The sequence below is a fragment of the Drosophila arizonae genome, chromosome 3 (assembly GCF_054131065.1).
Source record: "Drosophila arizonae isolate 15081-1271.41 chromosome 3, UAZ_ARI_1.0, whole genome shotgun sequence".
In the NCBI taxonomy this organism is placed as follows: domain Eukaryota; kingdom Metazoa; phylum Arthropoda; class Insecta; order Diptera; family Drosophilidae; genus Drosophila; species Drosophila arizonae.
In genome coordinates, this window is record NC_142923.1 from 28,734,217 (window position 1) to 28,747,931 (window position 13,715).

General features: G+C 41.3%; 1 protein-coding gene across 10 annotated transcripts in view; it reads right to left on the reverse strand.

Moving 5' to 3' along the window:
- The window catches only part of sick (sickie), a 328,412-nt gene that overhangs the window by 62,607 nt on the left and 252,090 nt on the right, over positions 1-13,715 (reverse strand). For all 10 annotated transcript variants that reach the window (XM_018002841.2, XM_018002837.2, XM_089463438.1 and 7 more), the window contains 3 exons: positions 12,649-12,779; positions 10,935-11,040; positions 9,272-10,858 (listed from right to left, as the gene is read on the reverse strand). In XM_018002841.2, coding sequence (XP_017858330.1) covers positions 9,272-10,858; positions 10,935-11,040; positions 12,649-12,779 — 1,824 coding nt within the window. The remainder of the gene's footprint in view (positions 1-9,271; positions 10,859-10,934; positions 11,041-12,648; positions 12,780-13,715) is intronic.

The window sequence follows — 13,715 nt, forward strand, 5'->3', positions numbered from 1 at the left end:
AGCCGAACACATGGCCAAGTCGCATGCTGAAAGTAAAAGCCCGTCTGGCCTCAGGGAAACGGGAAGCCAGCAAGACGAAGCAACTGAGACGGCTGCCCACCTGCTTACCTGTCTAGCAGCCCACCTGCCCACCTGTGCGCTCGCATTGAATGAACAGAAAGAAAACTAGCTGATAGGCTCTGTTTTATCCACGAGTCTTTGGGCGTTTTAGCCTTGTTTGTGCGGCCAGCGCGGCCTGGGCCAGGGAGACGCACAGTCGCCTGGAGCACTACTCAAATTCGAAGGAGTTCACAAAGGAGAAACATAAACTGAAACAGGCACTGAAACAGAAAACTGCACTTTGTGTCTAGTTTATGAATGGAACGGTGTCTGAGAGTAGCCTCTGCCAGGTAAGTAATGTGTATCAAAACATTAACGTATTGTGTAGTAAAATGTTAGTTGCAAAACTCTGGAAGGTAAAAGAAAACAAAGGCTCCTTGTAGGATGTAAACGGAATTGAGGCAGGAGCACAGGGATGGGCAAATGAGACATGGATATATTTGTACTTGAATTGTAAAAGAAACCCCCTGAGGTATATTAATTTAATAGACCTTGGTAAATATGGCTAAAGTCAGTGAATCAGTGAATGACTCAATTTCATTTGTTGATAGTTTTGGGAATGGACTTGATTAAGTTATTGTATATATTTTTTAATTCGATTTTAGGGCAATTATTCAGTTTTAGTTAGGTTTCAGTTGTTATAGTCTTAAATTTAATATTATTCTTTAAAATTATTTATATATTCAGCTAATATTTTTGTTTTATATAATGTTTCAGTTTTGATCGTTTTAAATTTAATAAAAACAAGCTAGCTGAATTATTTTATATTTAATAAAAATAAAATAAAAAATATATACATATATAGCTAATATAGTATAAAGCAATAAACTAAAATTGTTTTTAGAGTTTAAGGATAAAATTCCTAAGTTTGGTACCTATGTGAAATTCAATTTTTCATTTGTAAAAAGTATTTACCATAAATAAATTTGTATTATTTTTAAAAGTTTGTAAACTATTTCTTCGATTAATATCTTGCCACAATTTTAATTAATAATAATTGAAAAGAAATTGTTCAATTTGTATTAATTTGTTATTTTATACTTAGCTAATATATTTTATTAGCCTCTTTCCTATCAGCTCGATTCGCATTTCAGCAGTTTTTATGCCCCGCATTTAGATTTGTGGCAACTACTTCCGCTGCCTGACAAGGCAACAATACTTATCCGGTAAATGTCGAACGTGCCCACCCACCCACGCGCGTGGCCCAACCCGCCCAGCCGTATCTCTTGCTGTGGCTGGCAAGAGTTTTGTGGTGGTGGTTCCACCTATCCAAAAGCAACAAATGGCTTTTTAAGAGAGCCAGCACAAGGGCGTGAGAGTGTGTTTGTGTGTGAGAGACAGAGAGAGATGTAAACAAGTTAAGAGCATTTCGCAATTCCGAAAAAGCGAGTAAAAAGATATTCTCTTCTGATTGCAGTTGTTCAAACTTGTTTCATGTTCGACAGCTTTTCAATTGAACGCCAAAAAGCAAACAAACTGAAAAAAATAACAACAACATGAAGTAGAAAAATCCAACTAAAAATTGAGCCAAGGGCGGGCTCGTTCCGTCGGTGTGCTGCAATTTTCCAAAAAACTGCACGCAAGAAAATGTTTTTCGTGAGCTCCGCAATGAAAAGCGAAACTGGCCGATAGCAAGTGCCACTCAGCATTGTTGTTGTTGTTGTTGTTATTTTTGTGGCTATTGCTGTGGTTGATTGGCCGAGCTGTTTGGCAACCCAACTAATTGGAGCCGCTTGCCAGCCACATGTGCCCCACGCGTACAAGGCGAGCGAGCGAGAGAGAGAGAGAGAGAGAGAGAGGGAGAGAGAGAAACACGCCCGTTTCTTGGCTAGCTTTAAACTCATTAATCTTGAAGGCAGCGGCACTCAATCAGCGAGCAATCGAATCGCATTCCATCAAAGAAGAGTCACAGATGGCACAAACTTTGCACCAACTGCAGAAAAAAAGAGATTCGCAAAGTTTGTACGTGTTTTACAATAACAATTCTGCATAACTTGACATCGAGTTTAAGTTTTATGGGGCGAAGTACAAAGAGCGAAAGCAAATCCTCGATTTGAGTATAATCATCAAATATAAACATTAAAATTCTGAAAAGAGCGAAACATGTGAAGTATTTCAGAATTTGTATAAGGCCTAAGCTGCAATGCAAATAAAATATATTATAATATAATCTATAATTGATATAATTTAATTTAATTTTTATATTTTATACATTTACAATATATATATTTTTATATAATATATTTATAATATATATTTACATGCGGCCATTTTCAGTCATAGTTTGTTTTTTTACTGCCAGTTATATATGCAAGCTCACCTTTACAGTTCATATTAATTAACATTTTTGCAAGCTTAACAAATTTAAGTAACGAAAAAATAACTTGCGGCTAATACAAAGTTATTGAAAAACGATTAAGCAAAAATGCAGCCAAAGACATTTTGTCATGGCTCACGTCTAACGCCTGTCTATGTCTATGTATGTGTATGTGTGTGGGCGTTGGAGCATGTCTGAGTGTGTGTGTGAGGCGTATGGTGTGCGGCATGTGGCATGTAGCAGCTTGTGGAAAAGGTCAGTTTTGGCTTAGAGGCTTACATCGTATGCGCGTCACATGCTCTGAGCCGCTTTTAATCGGCCCGCAATGTGGCTACAGCTACCAGGAAATGCGGAACGCGTGGGCGGGTGTTTGGGAGGGGCAGTTGCTGGCATTTATCAATTGCGATTGCAGTTGCAATTGCAATTGCAGTCACTTGCATGCATCGAGATATGACTAAACAGCAACTGGTTTCTGATAAGTCAAACACAACTGTTGCAATTTTAATTATGGCATATGCAAAAATCCACAAAAATAAAAATATAAAATCTTATTATTTTAATTTCACAATTATTTTTAAAATATATTATAATGATATATTTCATATATTATTAATAAGGTTGAAAACTCCTACATTGGTTTTCCCCTTCGAGTTGCGAATCAATGAATTCTCACGTTGCTATAAAAAGCTCTTATCTGGGTTGTGTGTCTTGGCTAAATGTGTACAGACTATGCTATAAAAAGTATTGCAATTGCCAGGCTTTCTATAAAAGCTTTCTGCAAAGGAAAGTTGAGCTTTTCAGCGTGCTTAAATTGTTATCTTAAAATAGACTTCAAATATCAAATTATTAAATTAAAAAAACAATCTTTTTAAATTTTAAATGATCTTATATTTTAATAATAAAATACTATTTAATTTAAATCTGATTTAGAGACTTTTTGTACTTAAAATTCTAAAATTTTAAATTTCTATAAAATTCATTTCAGCCATAACATAATTTATTTCAGCAGTAATAACTGTTTCCAATATTCTCCACTATTCCTCAGTTTTATCATTTAACGAAATACAAAGTAAGTCTAAAGCAATATTCAGCTTAACAGAGTTTACTCTCATATTGACTTTTCTTTGATTTTTAAGTATTTAGTAAAAAGAATTGAAATAAGAGAGCTTCAATTTCTTCGAATCTAACGACGCTTTACTTAAACCTTTTCTATTCAAACTGAGTTAAAATCATTTTCTCATGCGATTATTTCGCTCAATCAACGAAATAAGCTTTCCACTTATTCCACTCAGTCCTAAGCCGAGAGAGGGGGCTGAGGGGCAGCTGCTGAGGCTGCCAGCTTAAATAAAGAATATGTTTTTAATGTGACAAACGCAAAGCAAATCAATGAATCAATTTTACGCAAAAAAACGAAACAGAAAATATTCTACCCAACGAAAAGTTTCCGCTTCATTTAATCATCGTTTGGCACTTCACTTGAAGGGGGACCAAAAAAAAAAAAAACAAAGAGGAAAATAAAAAGCAAGAAAGTATTTCTTTAGTGTGCCGAAAACTGATTACTCTTAATGTTGGGAGTGTGTAAGAATACAGAAAAGTATATGGTATGCCATTATTCTGACTTATAATTTGTGTATATCGAGAATTATTATTATACATTAGGTGCTTAAGATATGTTGAAAGACCAATGATGAAGTGATATATAATGTTGATTATTATTATGGATACGACATTAATGTAAAGGTAAAATATAGCTGAAAATATGCAAATATGTATTGTTGATTCAAGTCCTAGCATTTATTCCTAGATTAAAATTTTCTATACTTCAAATACAATATTATATCAGATTGTGTTATATATGTGTTCTGGCATTATATTATCATCAGGCAATACCATCAGAATTAAGAGACTTTATTGTTTACTCTACCTCTGAGGAATTTCGTGACGAAACGTCAAATACCCTTCACAAGGGTATCAACATAATTGGAAAATGTGGAAAAGCTGCGTGGAAAGCTGCCGTTGGGCGTCACGTAATTGGGCACTCGAATGGACAGCCGCCTTTAAATAGGTAAACTGAGGCGTCGGCAGGTGGCAGGCGGCAGGTGACAGGTGGAGTGAACCGCACATTATTTTGGGTCTGCAGGTTCAGTGAATTTGATAAAATTAATAAAAACAATTTGTATTTGTTATGTCGGGTCGGTTGGGTGCGAAATTTATTTTCAATTTGCCGGCGCACTGCGGTCAGCAAAATTTACGCAACGCCCAAAGGCTGGGCGTGGCAGATAAGCCAGCTAGTGTGAAGCGAGCTTTAAAAATATAGAAGAGAAAAAAAGAACTTTAAATGAGAGAGGAGAAAAATATGTTGCATTTGCGAGGCAATGAAAACTGGCATTGGAAATGGCAGCGTCTCACGCCAGGGCCATAAATCAAATGAATTGAAAAATGCGTTATTAAATAAAAGGGAGCGCCAGGACCAAGGATGCAGCAGACAGGCAGGCTGAGAAAGATGCGGATAGACAGGAGGCAACCGCCCAGCTAGCCAGCCATGTGTGCACACGAGTCCAGTTGGTGAAAGACCCTTGGAAACTGCAGCTGAAACAACAAGGATCCGATTCACTGCCAATCAGAGCTGCTCACTTGGCTTCTTTTTTATACCCTGAACCCATTGAAAATGGGAAATCAGGGTATAATGGTTTTGTGAAAAAGTATGTAACGGGCAGAAGGAGGCGTGGCAGACCCCACAAAGTATATATATTCTTGATCAGCGTGACGAGCTGAGTCGATATAGCCCTGTCCGTCTGTCCGTCCGTCCGTCCGTCCGTCCGTATGAGTGCGTCGATCTCAGAAGTTATAAGAGCTAGAGAGCTGAAATTTGGCATGCATATTCGTGAGTACCACACGCAGTACGAGTTTGCTTTATTTTTTCGATAAATCGTCCGATAACTTTTTTATCGAGAATAATCGAAAAATTGATTTTGTTTTTTTAGCCTAATTTGAACACTTTTAGACCTGGAGTCTTCAAATTTGCGTTGTATATAAAGTTAATCGATACAAAGATTTTGTAGTTTACAGATTTTGGATACCACGCCCCCTTCTCCCCCAATTTGTAAAAAACGCATTTCAAGTACTAGAGACTTGGGCTTTGGAATATACACACATATTCACCATATGATTACGCTCTGAAAGTTTTATTAGGATCGTATGTCTACAAAAGAAATTATTCAACAAATAAATTCTCATAATATTGCCCACACTGCAGCGCAGCCCAAGCGCAGTCGCTGCTTACTGCGCAGTTAGCAGAGCGCAGGCTTATGCGTGCGTGCGGATGCATGTGTATGTATGTGTGCATAAAATAAGTGCAGAATGATTAGAATATCAGCTTGGAGGGTTCAGGGTATCTCCTAGTCAAGCAGTCTCGACTGGAGCTTTCTTACTTGTTAATACACAATATATAATTTAAGATTATAAATTTCTGTATTGGGCTAATGAATATATTGGAGTGGTTTCTTCTAAACATTCCAATACTTCCATCTAGAATTAGACTGTTCCGAAAAGTGTTAAAATGGTGGCAAATTCTTTAGCTGCTACTAGTTGAAGGGAATCCTCATTCATTAGCCTTTTTCCGGACCACATAATTTATTTATTTAGTGTCTTATTTCCTTACATTATATTAGATGCAAATCTTTTATTGTTTGAAATTTGTCAACAGATCTATTAACAGTTCTTTCGGGTTGCTAGATATTTCAATTCCATATGAAATTGGCAGATAAAAGATGTTCTTTAGAGTAGTTTAACTAACACTCCTGTTGCTCGAAATCTGAGTTACGGTTGTTGCTTTTAAATATTAGCTAGTCCATATTTTCAATTATTTGGTTATTTATTTATTTGTATAAAAACACAATAGCTACTCAGCAATACTACGACATTCACTGCTTTACTTTAGTCACTGTTATTTAGCTATTTTCCCTCTAAAGCTAGCCGCTTTGTGGACATCACTAGGAGCAAGTGTTGCCTGGTTTGCCAGCTTGTTGAAATATGCGCCCTGCTGCATTTTGATTTACTTTTATGGCTAGACAACTGGCAGGCCAGACCCAACACCAGACAGAGCTTAACGAGAGAGGAAGAGAAGCGCACGACAGATACAGAGAGAGGAAGAGAGAGAGGGAGAGAGAGTGGAGTAAGGATGCCAGGACATGGGCACTTGTTGGGCTTCAAGCTGATGTCCTGCAGGTGTCGGCGCCGCAGCTGATTAGCTTCAGCTTGACGCTAATGCGACGAAGGGGTCGTCGGCGTCGACGTCGACCTCGTGCATTAAAATTCAATTACAAAACATATTTTGCAGCTGCATTACGTGACCATGGCTCAAGAGTCACAATCAAGGTTCAGCCACGGGGCCAACTAAACGACGACGATGACGACAACATCTGCTGCTGCTCCTGCTGCTGCTGCTGCTACTCCTGCTGCTGCTGCTGCTGCTGTCTATTTATGGAGCACTCGCATGGAGAGCTCCCATTTCAGCGCCTCATGGCATTGCATTAATTTCACAGATCAAAAGCGTTGATGGACCGAAGCTAATGAAAATGTGGACCCTGCCCTCCCCTGCCAACCCAGCACCCACTCTCCAAAGCCCATAAGCGCTTTTTAATGAAATGCGTGGTGAAATGTGGGCGGGAGTTTTCCCTCGACAAGTGTTTAATAAAATACACAAAATTATGATATACCACACTTCATTCTGGCAGCTGCCGAAAAAAAGCGATTTTCTCTATTTACGCCAAACAAATGGTTGGCAAATAGAGCGGCAAGAGCGAAACCTAATTATAGATATTAAATGCGCCCCAGTTTGGGCGCTTATGTGTTATAAATCAGAAAATTATTAGATTGTTGACTCTCTACTTTGATATTTAGGAAATATTTCATATTTAGAACTTTATTCATATGTTTTCTTCTATGAGTGTTGATATGTTTTCTTCTTAATTGTGGTTATTCGATCCAATTTCTCTACATTGCTTACATGTCTACAGCGCATCAACTCATCATTTGATTAGTAGGGAATTTCTTGCTTCGACAGGTCTGTAATGTGTCTTATCAGACTATATTAAATATATTGTTAAAGACGTTTTCTCGCATTTAGAAGAAATCTTGAAAATTTAATATTCATAACCAAAGAGTCGAAATTAAATTTCATATATAAATATATTTGCAAGGATTTAAATATATTTATAATTTAAATTGTATCTCCCATCTATTTGAATGTCAACAATAAACAAAGCTAAATTTTTGGTCAATGAAATCTGTATAGTTTTCTTTAAAAAATAGTTAGGTTTCCGAAACATTATTAAATGGGAAAATACTCACAAAGAGTTAAAAGCTATATAACAATTACCCTATAGGCAGTCCAAGTCGCCAAGCCTTGCTGTGCCATAAATAAAAAATTTTCGTTCAACGCTGAATCTAAAGAGGCAACTGCTTAAGAACTTCTTGTAATAAAATACCAGTTAGCCACATTTAAAGGGTTTTAATAGCTTCTACACCTTCTGCCGCACAGTTTGTATTTTATTGGCCACAAATTGGGTGCTTATTTTATAAGCAACGCCAAACTCAACGAGTTTAAAGCCATGAATGCCAAGGGAAACCCATAAATCGAATATACATACATCTATACTCACACGTCGCATAACTCTACACCCGAAAATGGGAATCTGTTTGGGTCATAGCCTCTGTATCGCTCCTGTGCACACGTCAAATTCGCTTGTTAACAGCAATATTATTTCCATAGATACCTTTGTTAACTGAAGTGGCAAGTGGCAAGTGGCTCGGCTGGGCTTGTCGCCATGCGAGACTGCGTGAATGTATCTCAATATCCCTAGAACGGGGTTCGCATGGTGCGAGAGAGAGGGAGAGATTGGACTGGGCAGGTACTTTGACAGGTGAGCATTGTCAATTGTCAATTGTCAAGCTGTCGTCGTCGTCGTCGTCGTCTGTTTGGCTGCTGTTGACAATTTGCAAATGACATTTGACAAGCCGCCCGTGGAGCGTGGAGTGTGGAGTGCAGGAGGAGCTCATAACCTGAAGCTGAGCCTGCTGTAGTCAGCATCGAGTGGATTTTATGCAAATTGGCAATTCGAGCGTTGGGGCATTTGATTCTCAAGAGCCAGGCGGAAGTTGTTAGGGTGCTCAAGTGGCTGCCATGACAATTAACTGCTTCAAATGATGAGTGCCTCCCCCTCTCTCTCTCTCTCTCTATCTCTGTCGCTCTCTGTCTACTTCCTCGCGCGTCGCTGACACCAAAAGCGTGGCCAAATTGCGCGTGGTAAGCAGAGATGCAGTCAGGCCTAAAGCCTCAGTCAAAGGGAATGCCAAAGCCGGCGGTTTAAGTGCCGTTTTATGGACACCTCACAACAGGCGACAAACTTCTTGGAACCCAAACGCGATACCCAAGCCCCAGTTAAATGAAACGATACGAAACGCTACTCTTCGTTGACTCATTGGTGTCAGCTGTTGGACGAGTCGCTCAGGAATGACTCACGGATCAGCAAAATACTTGGCAATGAAGGCGAACGCATTTGTATATCAAAGCTGTACTCAATTAACAATGAATTAAAGCAGCCAAGTGAAATATTCATGTGTTAAGGAAAATGTAGAGCTACTCTTGCATAGCTGCTCTAGTTAGATTTGTATAGTTCAAGATCTGTCTATAATTTAATGAAAAATTCGGATTTGGAGAGATTTATGAGCAACGGCTTTTGATATAAGTCTGAAACCTGATTTTTATATTCATTTATATTCATTTCCTTCGCTATTAGGACAATGTAAATATATTTGAGCTGAGTCTTTATATTTCTATATGTTCACACTTACCGCTCTTCGATGGTTGTCGGCAGCTGGGTTCGGGCTCGCATCATGCTGAGAAAGTGCTTGCCGTGCGAGACGCCGCCCGATGACCCGGTGCCGCTGAGGCCGCTGCTGCCCTCAGAGAGGTAGCCGTTGTCGATGTCGTGATAGCGACTGGCCGAGGCAGAGCTGCCCACGCGCAGGGCATCGCCGTCGCTGCAGTAGCCCTGCCCGATGTCCGACTCGCAGAAGTCCAGGTAGGACTGATGGGGATGATGCTGCTGGCCGCCGCGTGCGCCACGTGTTGGCAGCGTTACGTGCGAATTGTAGCCGCGCAGCAAGGGACGCATAGGCAGCACAGAAGAGGCGGCGGCGGAGGAGGCACCTGCAGTAGAGGAGACGCCTGCAGTCGAGGAGGCCAGCTGCTCCTCCTTGGACTCGTATATGGTGCCCACGATCTTCGAGGGAATCGTGTGGAACTTGCTGGGCGAGGCGGTGGGCGTGTTCGGCGCGGAGTTGTGCATGGGTCGCTGCATGGGCGATCGCTGCGTGGCCAGAATATGCGGGCCTGCATTGTACTCCAGCTTGCGGGGAGTGCTCAGAGCTGATTTGGGCGGCGGCAGGCGGCTGTTGCTGCCGTAGATGCCGCCGGGCTGTGGGGTGGTCGGTTCGCTCAGGTAGCCAGAGCCGGAGTTGGGGCCATTGCCGGAGTAAATAGCTGATATGTGATTCGAGGATGTCGGCGCATTGGCGTAATAAGGGGGCGGTGGGCTCGAAGGCAGCGCCTTGGGGATATGTTGAGCAGAGCCAAAGGATGAAGGCAGCTGCTGCTGCTGTTGCTGGTGCTGGTGTTGGTGCTGGTCGTGGGATATGTTGCTGGATATGTCGTTTGCTTCACGTTTGTAGAGCTCACTGGGGCCAGGTGCTCCGCCCAGCTGGGGCAGCTTGCTGGTGCCTTTGATGGCCGCAATGGGCTTCGTCAGATTGGGACTCTGCAGCTGCGACGGCTGCTGCTGCTGCTGCTGTTGGCTCTTGGGCGAGCCCTTGGCATCAGATTTAGAGTGCAACGAGGTCTTGGAAGACGTCTTCAGGGTATTCTTCTCGGCAGAGCCTCGAGCCAAGGAGCTTTTGCCCGCTCGCCCCATCGTCGAGCTGCGCGACTCGTTGCCCGAGAGCGTGGACTCCTCCTTGTGCAGCGAGCGAGCTGGACTCTTCTCCTTCTTGTCCAGCTTGCTGGGCTTGCATTGGTCCTTCTTCTGCTGGGCGGCCAGCAGTTTGGACTGCTTGGTGTTGTGCTTCTGCTGGCTCTTTTGGGCGCTGACGCTGATGCTGGGCGGCTTCAGCTGCGAGTTGTGGCCGTCGTTGAGGCTCAGGCTGGAGTCGGAGCGCTCGGAGCGTGCCGAGCTGAAGCCCGAGGAGGAGGAGGTGCGCTTCGATTGGAGTTGCGTTTGTTTGTTGGATGCAACTGCGGCGGCGGCTGCATTGGCCGCGTTCTGTTGCTTCTCCTTGTTGAAGAGCTTCAGCTTGTCCAGCATCGAGTGCTTCTGCGGAGCCGTGGGCGCGTTCAGGCTGCTCGGCGAGGGAATGCCGCTCTTCACACTGGGCGGACGCAGGCTAGAGTCGAGATGGAGCAGGAGATTGAGATTAGTCACAGTTCGTTTGGACAACTTGCAGCGATATAGCGACTTACCTGTTGTTGTTGCTCTTCAGGCTTTGGATGGTGTGATTGCTGGTGGGCGGACTGTTTGGACGGCTTGTGTTGAAGTCACTGCCGCTCTTGCCCAGACCCGGTATGGCTGTGGAGCAAACGAAAAGAAGGATAAAAGATCAGGAGTAAGTCAAAGCCAACTGCACTCTCAGTTCATTAATTCTGCGAGCTCCCACTTGAAGCTGTCCCCGTGACTGTCAGCTATAAGTGGAGATGCCCGTCGAACAGAGGCGCAGCCAATAAATCAGTGCAAGAGGCCAAACGGACATTAAACTTAATTAATTGCTGTGGGGGGAACTGTGACTGCAGCAGGGGGCGGCAGGGGCAGCCAAACAGACAAGGAACCACATATACATGTGTATGTGTGTGTGTGTGACTCTCACGCACTGTCACATAAATCTTGAAAAAATCAACTGCAGCTGCCAAAACATGATGAAGATGAAGAAGCCAAATGAAGACAGAGCAGGAGTTGCATTTCGACTACAGATTAACAATAAATCAATAATACTTGTGGTGGGTGATCTGCATAGATTCAGGTGGCTAAGGTATATCGACCTGTACTTAAATTTATGATAATACAAAAGTATTTTATTGGCAATCGGTGAAGGATTTCAAATATTGTAAAAAAAATTAATAAAATACTGTGGATGCACAAACTTGAAATGGGTCTTGAGAGTTGATTTAATGATTTATAGTTTATCTAATGTAGTTATTCAGTTGTTGCAATTGATAATGTGAAATAGGAAAATCTGTTTTCTAAGAACATATGTATAATATTAATGGGATTTTGAAACATTTCTCCCTTTTAATTAATATGTTTCTTGCATTTTACATATTTTATATCTAAGAATAAATTATAAAATACCGAGATATAACTAAATTTCATCATCAATTTCAAATAAAAATTCGACATAAATTTAAATAAACCTACTTTATTAGATAATACAAATTATTATACACAGCTTTCTGTCTAATCTGAAAATTGAGAGTCCCTACTAATAATCAATAAGATTAAATAATTGGTTATTTTTTAGTCGAATTTCCTTTTACTCTGCCCCCTTATATTAGCATAGACATTGAGGCAGAGGTCTGAGACTGCCTCCGCCATTCATCTTCATAAACTTTCAATATCATTTAAGATTTCTAGTAATCTTTCCCATACAAAGAGATTGTTAGACACGCAGCCACTTGGCTGGATTTCAGCTCCAGTTAACGTGCATTTCACGGTCGATTCCCCAAGGGCAGCTGGCGTCCAACGTGGGGCCCATTTAAAGCCTCAAATCTCAGCCGCACGCATTAATTACTGATTGTTCAAGCTGCAAACAAATCAACTGCAACGGGGCGCTGCTTGAGTGGATAGCGCTCCACTCAAAGCCCCACAAATGTATTCCCAGGCGTGCTTTGATGATGCACGCCGAGGGGGATTGGGACACGAGTCCCGTCTAGATGGCCAAACCCCTTTTGCGACAAATCTCGGCCAGAAAGGCCAGTCGCTGGGCTAAGTGCATGGCGATGCCCCGCTGGGGGTTGTTTGCCGCGCTGCGGACCCAAAATTTGTTTGCCTCTCGTAAACAACGCAGTGCAGCACGCTGAAAAAAAAGCTGGCCCCGTGTAAGCCCTGGGGTAGGTTTTCCTCTTGTTTGAAAAGCATTTTTTAATAAATTTCCCAAACCAGCTGAAAATTCATTTCACTTACATGGCGTATGATTGGGTGTGGGAGGCAGCGGGCGCACCTTGTCCGGGGGGCAGCGGCGCTGAACCATGACCGTCGCGGGGAGGGGAATGGCTGTGCCGCCATTGACCTTCGCGTAGGCGGGCGCGATTTGTCTGTAATGAGCGAGAAGTTGTTTTTTGGTACATTAATAAAGTTCTTAAAAAACGTGGAGCCACAGGCTCATCATACATGCACTTCTAAAAATATACTTTATGGGCCTTCAATTTTATTTTTATGGTTTTTCTTGCTTTTACGACGCACGCCCACGCGACAGCCGCGCTTGCAGCTTGTCTGCGTCGTGATTTGCATGAGTTGCGGTCACAGTTTCTGTCAGTTGCGTATTGCCTTGCACTTATCTTTAACAATTTATACAAACTGCAACATAAAAGCATTGCTGCACTCGCCTGCGACGCTGATAAATGAATAAATGCAATGGACCCCTTTCTGTCCTTAGCCGCAGAGCTTGCCGATTGCAGTAAATATTTTAACAACAGTTTTACGATGCGATTGCGCGAAATCAAATAAAAGAGAAGCGTGCCCATAAATATGCATGTCGCTGCGAAAAGATACTTTTGTATCTTTTATAAACATATACGTGGGCTCGTTAACGGCGTAGCTGAGTAGCTGAGAAGTCTTCAGCTTTTTCTCTTGATTAGCCGTCGACGTCACTTCAATGCAATTAAATAAACCGCTTGCAGTTTTTTAAAGTCAATTAAATTTCATTAGTAATTTAATGCCATTTGAATTGGCTTTCAAACTGTTCATAAGAAATCAAAACTAATTGAACTTGATTACAAATAATGATAATAAAACTATTTGCTTTTATTAATTATCTGACTGAACTGTGCAAAAATGCCAATACAAATTTAAAATATGTTCATATTTTTAATGGCTAAAGCAAATAAAATAATTTATTTAATTTTTTCTTTTATTAAAATTTTATAAATTGATTTTACAGCTATTTTGCATATTTTATACTTTATCAAAAAAAATATAAAATATGCATATAATAAGAATGCAAATCATTGACAAGCTCTTGAAAATATATA